Source organism: Lactuca serriola, chromosome 3, assembly GCF_051521515.1.
Source record: "Lactuca serriola cultivar US96UC23 chromosome 3, Lser_US96UC23_V15, whole genome shotgun sequence".
Lineage (NCBI taxonomy): Eukaryota > Viridiplantae > Streptophyta > Magnoliopsida > Asterales > Asteraceae > Lactuca > Lactuca serriola.
The window spans coordinates 65,197,876-65,211,678 of NC_136410.1; the positions used below are offsets into that span (position 1 = coordinate 65,197,876).

General features: G+C 35.7%; 1 protein-coding gene and 1 pseudogene across 2 annotated transcripts; one reads left to right on the forward strand and one right to left on the reverse strand.

Annotated features, from left to right (window-relative positions):
* The first annotated feature begins 2,340 nt into the window (after positions 1–2,340).
* On the forward strand, positions 2,341–9,462 carry LOC145092501 (carbonic anhydrase 2-like; annotated as a pseudogene). The gene is made up of 8 exons (XR_013702564.1): positions 2,341–2,606; positions 2,697–2,788; positions 3,111–3,251; positions 3,421–3,469; positions 3,613–3,729; positions 4,948–5,001; positions 5,088–5,174; positions 8,984–9,462. The product of XR_013702564.1 is annotated as a carbonic anhydrase 2-like (transcript).
* LOC145092500 (2-methylene-furan-3-one reductase-like) lies at positions 9,393–11,086 on the reverse strand. The gene is made up of 4 exons (XM_079030442.1): positions 10,607–11,086; positions 10,108–10,431; positions 9,844–10,003; positions 9,393–9,761 (listed from the first exon to the last, which is right to left on the reverse strand). Exons 1-4 carry the CDS (start codon positions 11,030–11,032, stop codon positions 9,466–9,468), a joined length of 1,206 nt encoding a protein of 401 aa, XP_078886568.1. The 5' UTR covers positions 11,033–11,086; the 3' UTR covers positions 9,393–9,465.
* Positions 11,087–13,803: the final 2,717 nt, after the last annotated feature.

The following is a 13,803-nucleotide window of genomic DNA, read 5'->3' on the forward strand; positions in this document are numbered from 1 at the left end:
TCCGGGTTCTGGGTAATCCGGGTTTGAGTCCATCGGGTTCGGGTAAACCGGGTCTAAAAACCGGAACTGGTGTTAGGAATCAAAACCACTTTTAGGTCCGGAACTAGTTTTTATGAAACGTTTAAAAGATGCATATCTCATTCGTTTCAACTCCGATTGACATGCATTTTTTTTCCAACATGTAGTTTAGTGTTTGTACATGATTTTAGACTATAAATTTGCCATTTTTAGTTTTATATTCATTGACTTTCATTCCCCCAAAGTCGAGATATCAAAGCTATAAGTTTTTAGTTTTTTTGTATTCGGTGAAAGTTTTAAAACATGCATATCTAATTTGTTTGAAGTCGAATTGACATGTATTTTTTTCCAACTTATAGTTTACAGTTTGTACATGAGTTTAGACAATACTTTTGTCATTTTTGGTTTAATATTCATGATTTACAGTCATACAAAGTCGGGATATCAAAACTGAAAATTTTCAACTTTTCAGCTATTTGTTTTTATAATTTGTATTCTGTGAAAATGTTAATACATACATATCTCATTTGTTTAAAGTCGGATTGACATGCGATTTTTTCCAGAGTCTATTTTAGAGTTTGTACATGATTTTAGACTATAATTTTTTTAATTTTGGTTTCATATTCAATGAGTTACAGTCCCCCAAAGTCGGGATATCAATATGAAAATTTTCAAAGTTCAATCCACTAAGTATTAAGTAATTACCAAAAAATTCCGGTTTTTTGGGTTTTCAGGTTCTAAACCCACTTTATCCGGTTCCAACCTACCCACTTTGATATGTTTTCGGGTTTTCTGGTTCTAAACCCACTTTACCCGGTACCGTACCCGGAACCGAACCGGAACCGTTTCCTATATACAGGTCTGATTTCCGGTTCTAAAAAATCACGTTAACCGGTTCCGGGTTTTTCGGGTCCGGGTCCATTCGGTCCGGGTTGGGACCCACTTTTATCCTTAATGGAACCAATAAAAAATTGCCTTGGTTGGATATGTTGACTCTGACTATGGTGGTGATTTGTTGAAGCGCAGGTCACGAACATGCTACATATTCACTTTGTTCGGATGTGCCATCAATTAGAAGTTAACATTACAAGATACCACTGCTTTTTCTATAACTGAATCCGAGTAGATATCCATGACAAAAGTAATAAATGAAGAGATATGGTTGCACAGGCTTATTAAGAGTCTTGGTCAGAAAGCAGAGAAGTCTGTCATGTATTGTGACAGTTAAAGTGCTTTGAGTCTTGCTAAGAACCCAATGTATCATGAGAAGACAAAACATATTGATGTCAGGCTGAATTTCATTTGGGATATTCTAGAAGAAGACAAGTTTTCAATACTGAAGATTGGCACCAAGGTAAACCTAGCAGACATGTTAAAAATCATTACCCACGAAGAAGTTCAAGCTTTGCTTGGACTTGGTTGATGTTTGCATGAGGTAATCCCTTTCGGGGGTTGATGGCAGGAAGGGAGAGGAAATTCTTATTTAAGATGGAGTTTAGAGGATGCTTAAGTCAAGATGGAGATTGTTAAATGTGACTCGAGCATGAAAATATTTTGAAAACACTTTGTAATAATTAATAGTTTTTAATTGGTTGAAAAGTTTAAAATTGATTCGATTTTTATGGGTGTTACACCTTTATTGCATAAAAATATGTTCCTTATCTTTTTTAGTTAATTCACTATTTATCGATGAATAAAAGTTTTGGTCCTGTATTTATTTATTCTTGCTTTTCAGTTTCAGCCAAATGTGTAACACAATAGACTGATGCATTTATAAATTGTGTCACTAACTTGTTGTACATGGTGCGCATATCGCCAATGGACTCTCACTACACATGTTACAACTACTATATAGTTAAACTCACAAAACACATAAGGTATTCTTCCAGGACACAAGTACTGGCCTAAGATACGATCCAATCCAAGATAAGTGATCAAACGTCATTTTGTCGTAGATATCTCGATAAACTTAAAACATGGAAAGTCGTTAGTCGAATATTCAAAATTATGTTTTTCGGAACAGATTCATGGTGACCCAAAAGACAAACTACATAATTGATCAACACCAATTCTTAACATGTGACCATATCCTTGAGTCCTCATTTCATTCAATATACATCTTCCACATATGACCACATTATATCCAAAAATTACTTTTAATGTTTGTGCATGTTAAGTTTGTGCCTTTAACAAACGGAATCACGGTTCATACCATTTTTGTATCGCGGTTCTTACCATTTTTTTTTTGTATGGGATAAAATACCTTAATAGTATCCACCAAGATACACAGCTCTAAAGGTGTAGCTATAAATAAGGTAGTTACGGAAGCCTAAACGTGTGTGGTCTGGCCTGTTCTTCATCCCCTCGTCTCCATCAGCACAGCTGATCTGAATTTGAAGCAGCGATCAAATGTTCAACTTTACAACGACAAGGTTTTAATGCAAATCAAGTACTCCACATGATCCACCGACATCTTAACCACAATCATCCGCTCATGATTTCATTGTTTCTTTACGTTCTCTTTCATCAAAGAGTACCGATTGTCTGATCATTTCGTTCTCTGGATTTTTTTATCACTCATCAACATATGTATGTAAATATATATGATCTGATACGTGATTTGATGAAGCTATATACTCGATTTCAATTTAATCCGATTATAATTTATTTTTTCTTTGTCTATCAGAATTTCGTCAGGTTCGTAAGGAGAAGAGATGACGGAAGAGTATTCATACGACGACGCCATTGAAGGACTGAAGCAGCTTCTCAGGTACGTGTTTTTTCCATTAATTTTGTTGAAATTATATATAAGATAGTCCTCCATGACTACGATTGTTTGATTCGTTACCTCGTTAAATGATCGGATTAGATAATCCTTTTTCTCATTATGAAATTAATTACTTAATCAGTCCCATTATCTCTTTCACTTAACCTAATTAAACCCGATATTTTTTGCGACACCATATATACACATTTGTCTGTGTGTGAGTCCCCGCAATTGCTGCTGTCAGCCATTATCTTACTGACAAATTTAGATGTCTGTTTTTTACGTACTGTCAGCATTTACGATCGTATTGTCGGTGGTGTTGCAGTGAGAAAAGCGAGCTTGAAACCATCGCCGCCGCGAAAATCAAGCAACTAACGGCTGATCTGGAGGCGGCCTCTACCAAAGCCGTTAACCCGGTAGAGAGGATAAAGACCGGATTTGCTCATTTTAAGACAGAGAAATATGAGTGCGTTTTGTACCTTATGTCATTTTAAGACACAGAAATATTAAATTCTGAATTACAATTTTTTTGTCGACTAAGGGATAACTGTACAGCTTTAAATGAACTCTTCTTCGACCTTTGTGTTTGTCTTGAAGAAATAATAATAGTTATCAGTTCATGCCTACTTCTGCAGAAAGAACCCAGATTTATATGAAGAGCTATGCAAAGGACAAAGTCCCAAGGTCATCTCTCTTAAACTTATAGTACTAAAGTATCTGGTTATAATGATACTAGCTAGTTAAACTTAGAGTCTTTGGACCACATAATGGAAAATTTATAATAGTTATTTTGGGGTTAATTTAATTTAATTTAATTTGAAATGCAGTTCATGGTATTTGCGTGCTCAGATTCTCGGGTTTGTCCCTCACACATCTTAGATTTCCAACCAGGTGAAGCGTTTATGGTTCGAAACATTGCAAACATGGTCCCTCAATATGACAAGGTCATCATCTTTAATTTTACCTTATTCAATTATTTAATTTGCATCTTTCATTTCATTAATCATAACAAACATGTCATCTAGCTAGCACATGGTCCTTTAATTTTGTCCGCAAATCATTGCTAATTAATTATAAATGGAAATGATAGAAGTACTCCCACTATTCATAAGACTAAGACCGGAGGAGTGGTTCTAAGTTTGTCATAGTCCATATAGGCACCACTTAATATTTGCAACGTTGTTTTAAATTTTTGTCATTTACAATGCATGAGTTGTCACGCTTGTAACGCTAAATTTTTTAATATTTTAATAAAAACTTAAATTTCATTAACTTGAAAGGAAATCACACACTTGAAATTAAAAAACATAACACATTTGAAATTAAAATTAACACACAACACCACTAGAAATCAAAACACACAACCCACTAGAAATTAGAAGACACGAGCTTAAAATGGATGTCTTTGGGGCACTTACTCACAATTTGCTAAAACTCACCGGAAATGTTTTTTGGTTTCTACACGGAAAGCCTAGAAAGCGTTAACAAACACAATAATTTCATTTTCACCTTATTTGGCTTCCCTCATCACCCTATGAAACTAATTGTTAAAATGAAGTGAAACTGCGTTTGTATGTCTCCATTTGGAGAAGACTTCATCTTTACCTCAAGGTAGAGTGGCTTCGTGGTTGAATCTTTCGGCGACTCTACTCCAGAAAGTAGTCGTAGTGATGTTAATGCTCATTGACTTTTCTGTTACATCAACCCATAAATGAACCAATATGAATTTTTCATCAATTGACCAAACATGAATCATTTTTAGTGAGGAGTTTTAAAGAAGATGAAAAATAAAAAGGTTATGAGAGTAGAATGAAAAACATGATGTTATTTATAGTGAAAGATAGAGTGTTTAAAATTTAAAATTTTGAAACAAAACGGTTATATTATAAAAAGGGAGTATGTTTATTTTTTTTCTTCTGAAAATGAGTTATTTTTTGAAAATAAGAAAATAAAATAAATGGTAAAAAAAAATTGCATTATTTTCTTCTCTCTCATCGGTAGCTCCTTGCCAAGGTCATGGGGCAGTGTTCGCTGAAGTGTGCCGATCCCCATTCCGTCGAACCTAATAGTTGATATTTTTTTGCGATGATTATGACTTTATGAGAGTGGATATATATATATATTCTAGTTTAGATAAATTAATATTTGTTTTTGTTGTGTAGATAAAGTACTCGGGAGTGGGGGCAGCTCTTGAATATGCGGTAGTGCATCTTAAGGTGATATTAGACAACAATTTTTTAGCTTCATATTTAAATTAAGGAAGTTGTGCATAATTTTGGTTTAATAAAAATTTGGTCTTCAGGTGGAAAATATTCTAGTAAATGGGACACAGCTGCTGTGGCGGGATTAAAGGACTCATGTCTATCCCGGACGACGGGACAACACATTCGTAAGTAGTAATACTACCTAGTACCTACCTCTCACAATGATATTAATCAAGATAATCAAGATAATGCAATATAATAATCAAGATAATCACATCTTTCATCTTTATATGCATAACAATATTCAAGAATCGAAATCATTGTTGTCTTTTCATCATTGCCTAATCGATATAGTACGATCACATGTCCTCATAACAAATTGGTATTATAGCTTCATGGAAGATTGATAAAATGTTCCCGTGCGATACATTTTGTGGTTAGATTTTGCTCGAGCAAATGGCAACTATTTTGTTCTTTGATTATGTTTCGATTTACTGTTGACCGAAAGTGTCGTAAGGTTTGATTAGGTGAATCTCTCACTAGGGGTAATAGTAAACCAATACCAATGAATTAGAGACTTCCGTGCTGTTTGTTTTTCCGAAGAGAAAATACATGAAGTCTGCGGATCACCTCTGCAATCCTCTGTAGCAGAAGATGTGGAACAAACGGCTGCAACGTGTAATAAAAAATATGTTTGTTTTTTAACGTCTGCAGACTGCTACAGTAAGTTAAACTAAGGCGTGAAGAGGTTTGAATCTGTTGGTTTAGTGTTGTGTCACGCAATACATGCGCAACAGTTTTTAAGTCAGAAGTCTTCTGAAAAACAAACAACCGTGAATGGTCAAGCGCTACACGTGTGCTGCGCGACGCAGTAATAAGTGGTCTGAAATGGTTTTAAAAAAACAAACAACACCTTCAAAACTCAACAACTTCAATCGAGTTTGTGGATCAACGGTTATTCTTGTTGACAATGAAGGAAAATTATGTTCTTAACTTCTTATAAAATCATCTTGATGAATTAAACTCCACCTTGATAGATTTTAAAAATGTTGAGGTGAAGTTCCATCAAACTGTTAGCACACCATAAAGCATTAATTGTGCAAAGTCCTAAAAACTCAACCAACGGAATTGAATGTAACAAGTCGGAATAAGTATAGATCTGAAAAATGTAAAATAATAAAAAGGAGGAAGGTCAAGTCCATCGTGTGAAATCAAACATTTAGTGTTGATATGTTTTATTTATGTACTAACATTTTTAAATATTTATAATTCTATCTAATTTAACTAGCTAAAACATACCTAGTCATGTAATTGTATAGGAAAGTAAGTAGGGTGTCAAATTCAGGGAATAAAATTTCTAACAAAAAAATAACGGCTACTAATTAAACTAAAGAAAAATAACCAATAATTGGAGGTTTTTATATGATTTTGCAAGTTCATAAAAACTTAAATATCAACTAAGCAATTAACTAAGATTACTATAAACTAAAGTAAGCAAACAAAAACAATTCTAAACCAAGATTAAAAAACAATTTCGTTTCGCTTTGAATCACCTTTACCCTATTCTTGATTTCTAATGCAATGGATTATTTATATGGTTACCAAATTATAAAGTTAATAGTTATCTTGTTATGATTTCCTAGTGTTTTTATCAATCTATGATATACTATTACAACGATCATGTAACAAGTGAACACCAAATTGATTTTAACGTTACTTCTATGAATCACAAGATCTAATGATTACATATCTATGATCAAGACAAACAATTCAAGCACATAATATAATAATTAATGTCCTCTAACATAATTAAAATTACTAATTATTACCACCTAACCCTAGGATTTGTTCCATCTCTATATCTAGCAATTCAATGATCATAAATAACTAGATATCAAGTCCATTCAACTAGAATGGTCATCTAACTACACCAAACTTGTGCATAAAATGATAAAAATTAGAATTTTAATATGCTAAGATATGATATATCAAACACAAGTAAAAACCAACATAATTAATCCATAAAACTTGAAATCAACGCATAGTATTAGGGTTCATCTATGTTAAATGAAAGTTAGAGTATTTAGCCCATAACTAAATCTGAAAAACACATAAACAACGAGTAAAGTAGAATAGAGATTATGTAAACTATCAAACCGAATGAATTGTTAAGTTCTTCGCCTCTAGATCTCTTCAATCCGTGATTTCCAATCGATTCCTTGCCTTCCAATGGTTTCTCAGAAGGTTATGGTCGTCCTTAGTTGGAGGTAACAACAACAACTCTCTCTCTCTCTCTCTCTCTCTCTCTCTCCCTCCCTCCTTCTCTCTCTCTCTCTCTCTCTCTCAAAATATGACCTAATGGTCGTTTAAATAACTTGCCAAAATCAGTTGCCACTGCGTGACACAATGCTTGCCACGTCATGGGAAACATTTTCTTTACGTATGTTCCAAGTCTCCATGCAAATCATCGAGGAAGGTTCCATGTTTAAAACGTCACCACGTCGTGGCAAGGGTATGTCCACGATGTGACATCCACATTTTCTACACGATTTTTTCTCTTGATGTTATCTTCAAATATTTGAGTCCCCAACTTGCGTTTTAGCTCTTTTTTTTCCTTTGAAAAATGTCTTTTTGGCTACAAAATAGAATTTTTAAACAAATTAAATGCCAAATATCTTAATCAATGGCTAAAATGTAGCTAAATGTACTTGAATATTGCTTAGAATATATGACTAATTGTAGCAATATCAAGTTTCCACCAAAGAACAAAGGAAAATGGCTAAATGCAAACCTTGCAAAAGAATATATGAACTCTTAAAAGGAGTTATCCCTACATTGTAGCTTGGGAGATCCATGGATCTTAGATCCGAGGTGGTCATTTTACATGTGCCCCAACAAAGATTCTTTTATGGCGTATCAAGAGAGAGGTGAGTGTTGGAAATGTATTGATGTGGAACGTCGTTCCTTGCAGGATTGCCAACAACGTGATTAATACACATTTGAATGAATTATGGAGTATTGAGGATTCTCATGTAAATTAGACTTGTCTAAGAGCTTAGGAAAACTTGGCATGGTTTTACATGTTGGACTTGAAAGGGCTCACATATACTTGTTCTGGTGACAATTGACATGCTTAGAGTTTCTAAATGTGCTCAAGTGGCCATGAAAAGGGGAAAAAGAGGCTACATTATATGTTCTTGATGGAGAAACCTTATTGGGGTGGTGAGAGATCTCGCATTCCAAAAATGCTAATTAGAATTTTGGTGATAACACATTTATTGCATGCGAGGGTAGAGCTATGTTAACTCATAAGGGCTAGGCTCATGACTTTGAAGTCGCAGGTTCAAAACACAAAAATTGTGTCTGCAATACCTTTTGTGTAGGTTTCGAAACCATAGACTCACACAAGATTAACTACAATTAAGGTGATCTTGCTATGTCCACAAGCAAACTAAAGATATTATTGATTTTGAATGTTTATAATTGCGTCGAGATTTTATATATAGATTCATTGCTTGGTTGCAATAACAACTAGTAACGATAATCAGGTCCAAAAGCATCACACGCCACAACTCAACAATGTTTAATCAAATTAGTCCAATAGCAAATTTTGACATTGCTTATATTTCCTTTACATTGATAGTTGGAAATTTGTGGGATTCCCTTAACATCAATAGTTGTACGAGAAAAATTGGTTTTGAGTCGATGTTTGTGTGATTTGATATAAACTAAAATTAAAGAGACCATATATGACATGTGTAGATAAGGGGAGGATCTCTTAGCATAAATAGTCTTCTGTCGCATTTTGTTGGATGATTCATGCAATAAACAAGATAATCACCTCCTTCTTCATTGTCTTTGTACGCTTTATTCATAACATTCAAGAACCGAAATTCATAACATTCAAGAACCAAAATCTTTGTGGCATTTTATCATTTGCTAATTGATTTCTACTTCTACAAACTAGTAACATTTTTTTTGTGTATATGGGCAGTGACTTCATAGAGGATTGGGTAAAGATATGTGACATTGCTAAAACCAAGGTGAAAGCAGAATTCGGCGATTTGGATATTGCAGAACTATGCACCCACTGTGAGAAGGAGGCTGTGAACGTTTCCCTAGGGAACTTACTGACTTACCCTTTCATTAAAGCAGCAGTGTTGAATAGATCACTTTCGCTACAGGGAGGATACTACAACTTCCTCAAGGGTAGTTTCGACTTTTGGTGTCTTGGTCATGCTATTTCACCCTCTCTTTCTCTATGAGTGTTTTCTTTTTCGTATATCCAATGTTTCCAATAATATGTATATTTAAACTAGAAAAAGATAAGGCCAAATAAATCCATGACATGACATGACCTGACCTACCCCTAAACTAAACTACTAATGTAAGGGTCTTCTGTCTTCATGAATTTATATATATTAGACACAAATCAAATGTGACAATTAATATGTTTGATGTTTTGTTTGTTTACATTTATTTTGCCATTTTTTCCAAAATATAATCTTCTGAAACAGGATATACAACAACCTTTCCAGTAGCTCGACCAGTTTCAAGGTATGCAAAAGCTTCTTTGACCCGGTCAAACGGAAATGGACCATTTGGGTCAAGTACAGCCTTCAATTTCCCATCCTCCAAATACGGATTCAATTTAGTCAAAGTGGAACCTGTTGACGTCACCACAAATCTAAACCCTGGTTCTGCCACTGCACCGGTTAACACCACCACACTGCCGCCTTCCACCACCACTTTCACCGCTTTCTCCCCTTGTCCTACACCCAAAAAACAAAGTTTTATCTCCATAATCAATCACATTCACAATTACAATCACAATAATAATGATCCAACTCTTACCAATTGCATCAAATACAACATCGTATTTATCTGGCAAGTCTTCGAAGTTCTCTTTAGTGTAATCAACTGCTAAATCAGCACCTAAGCTTTTCAGCAGCTCGAGTTTTGATGTACTAGCTGTTGCAGCTACTTTTGAAGCACCAAATACTTGCTTCGCAAGCTGCATCATCATCATCATCAAAGCTTATCAATCCATACGCACTAAACAATTTACTCATAAATTTGGAATAACGAAGTGAAGTTTTATGAAAATTAAGAAGATACCTGAATCACAAGCGATCCAACTCCACCAGCACCATTCAAGACAAGGATTGATTTACCTTTTGAGAAACCGGCTCTCTCTAGACCTTCATATGCGGTTTCAATTGCAAGAGGAAGACTGGCAGCCTGTGCGAAATCTAAGCTTTTTGGCTTCAAAGCGAGAAGTTTCTCCTCAACGGCTGTGTACTCGGCTAAAGAGCCTGACTGTTTAGGTCCATCGAGTGCCTTCTCGCTTATATCTCCGTATACTTCATCTCCTACTTTCAAGCTTTTTACTTGGCTTCCGACTTTAACCACCACTCCGGCGACATCGTATCCTGGAACAGTCTGTTATCGAGAACAAAATCAGATTCAGAGTAAATGTGGTAGAAAACGAAAAGCCAACGACCATCAATCATGCACAATTTCGAGAAATTATATAGTTTAATGCAGATTATCTGCAAGGAATTTAACTTTAAAACAAAATGCAATCGAAACAAATCAAAACAACCGATGAAATTACCGGTAGGGCGGAATCTGTGGCCTGAAATTTGCCAAGCCGTCTCTTGAAATCAACAGGATTAAGTGCCGCAGCCACTACCTTTACCAAAACCTGGTCGTCGTTAACTTCTGGCACCGTGACATTCGAAGAGAACTTCAGTACATCAACACCACCATATTCATTGTACACCCAGGCTTTCATCTCAGAAGGAACTGTTGTAGAACCGACAGCGGTTTCAGTTGCAGATCTCGAAGAAGAACTCGCGCAGACTCGGAAACAAGGGTTCGTTTTAGACAGTGAGTTTTTGCGAGAAAAGGGAGAATTTCTTGAGGTTTTGGTGGCTGGTGGTATGAATGTAGAGCGAGGAAGTGAAGGTTTTGATGAGCAGGAGCCAGAAAGTGGTGGCCGGAGTCGTAGAGTTGCGGAGGAGCTCAGCAGAGCTTCCATTATCGTCACTCTTGTCTAGCTGCTACCAAATGAAAGGAATCATGATAGATTTTGTTACCCTTCTCTGTTTATATGGTGTGTATTTAATTATTTATTTTTAATTTGTTTGTACTATTCTAGGTACTAGAAAAACCGATTCGTTGTCGAATTTAATAAAATAAATTACATTTTTGGTACTTGTGGTTGACTTGTTGTCACAAATATAGAGATTTAGTTCAAGTTTTTTAAAATTTGGTATTAGGGTTGTTCAGGAATCAAGAGTGCTTTTTAAATAGGAAAATGATTATGTAGGGCAACAAATTGTTGAGTTTGTTTTTTATTTGGTCCTTTTTTTGTATCCAATATACCATCGAATTTATTGTTTGTGTTCACTATAACCTTTTTGATTGGCTATCACCTATGATAGTCGGTCAAAGAGTTATGATGAACACAAGCAACAAGTTTGATGATATATTAGGTACAAAAAAAAAGGAAAATGACCAAATGAGAACAAAACTCAACAATTGGTTACCCTCCTGAGTCATTTTCCCCAAATACAATGTTGATAAACATTAAACAAATAAGGAACGTTAAACAAATAAGGAAGTGAGGAGTGCACATTTGTTTGAGTTTGATCAAGATTCAAAGTACATGTCATTTAAGGGTGAAGCCCTAAACGAACAGGGGTCCCGGGGCAACGAGCGGGGTCCAAGGGTGATAGCCCCAAGCAAGTCCAAAGGGGCAGAGCCCCTGGCTGGGGTCGAACTGTCTTGTGACTCTTGTCCTAAAACCCATTTTTTATGACAATTTTTGGGGGTTTTGTGACAATTCGAAACTATCTTGTGACAGTTTTCAGACATTGATCTTATAACCGTTTTGGTCATTTTTTGGTACATCTTCAAGAACATAACCACACACATCATCACAATTCAAAATCTATGAAATTTACCTAATTGAGTATTCGATTTGTACCATAAAAATACTTCAATTTGATAGTGAAACCACGAATTTAAGAAAATCCATAACAATTATTTCATCCCCAATTTCTAACATAAAGCAAGGAAAGATGAGGAACCGGTGCTCGTGTTTAAGTATGTTGGACAAGAGGACAACGACACAAACCTTAAAAGATCCAATTTAAACCGGATTTGAGCTTCATAGTAAAATGTGTAAATCAACTCATGTGGAGATAGCTAACACACACACACACACACTCCTCTGTGTAAAAGCCTAATATGTTAAAATAGAAATATATTAAAACAAACATAAAAACAATTCAATTAATGTTTTTATAAAGAAACTCCTCATGGATGTTGTTTTATACTCATTAGCAAGCATAATTAGCCATAAAACATTATATAATTATCGTTTTATAAATGATCAATAAACAATGTTATTCATTGTACTTGTTATTATCTGCATTTGATTACTACGATAAATAATCTCTCATTTAGTGTAACGCCCGGTTGTAAAAGTGTTCGTTATGGATTTCAGAGGCCAAGGCTAGGGGCATTTTGGTCTTTTATGGGCTTTGAGGTTATTTGAGAAAGTTTCGGGCCGAGGTGTGTTGCTAGAAACGTAGGGCTTCTCGCCACCTTTTTATGGATATAAAGTTCGTCGGAAACGGACTCAGAACGAAGAAGTGGCGATACTTTGAAAATGATGCCAATAATAGTCCCTAATAAGGAATTGTGACAAAGTGGTCCTATGCATGCATGGAATGCATGCGTGTGAAGTAGCTGGGTACACCCAGCGTAAGCTGGGTTACGCCCAGCGTAGGAGGGGAAGTAAACGCGAGTGTGGAGATGCGTACGTGTAACATCCCAAAATTCAAGGCCAAAAAATTTCATTTTTAATTAGGCTATTACATAAAACAAAAGTGTGAATAATCAGAATATAATATTATGAAACCATATCAGAGTATAATCCCAAGGATCTCGTGTGCGGAAAACATAGTGTGATGCGCTGCGACCAAGCCGACTCCTTTCTTTTGAAACAAAGTACCTGAAACCAAAACTGTAAACCGTAAGCACGAAGCTTAGTGAGTTCCCCCATCATACCACATACCACATAACACCATCGATATCTCTCAACCGGTAACTACCATCGGTATCTTTCAACCGGTAACCGGGGACTATTTCACCCTACCACTATCACATAATAATATGTCATAAACATATTGATCACGTACTAACATCATAAACATGATGATCACATACTAACATATTATAGACATGCTGATCACATACTAACATATCATAAACATGCTGATCACATACTAACATATCATAAACAGACAGATAAGCATTGCATGGGTTCTGTATACCCATTCGGTATCTTTCAACCGGTAACTGCCATCGGTATCTTTCAACCGGTATCCGCCATCGGTATCTTTCAACCGGTAACCGCCATCGGTATCTTTCAACCGGTAACCGGGGACTATTTCACCCCTTACCACTATCATATAATAACATGATATAATCATACAGTTAGGCATATCTGGGGTACTGACCTACCCTTCGATCCTAACGACCGAGTCAAGGAAGAACTATTCCCTGCTACTACCACTGACACACATAGCATATCACATAAGCATATCACATAATCATATCTCATAAGCATATCACATAAGCACACCAAGATAATTATCACAAAGACAATTATCTACTAACTACCCCTGTTGGTGGGCCGACATTGTGGCCTTAGACCCACCCCTACTGGAAGGTAACTCACCTCGCATTGTTGAAGTCCCGTAGACTCAACCCCACACTGCTGAAGTCCCGCAAACTCAA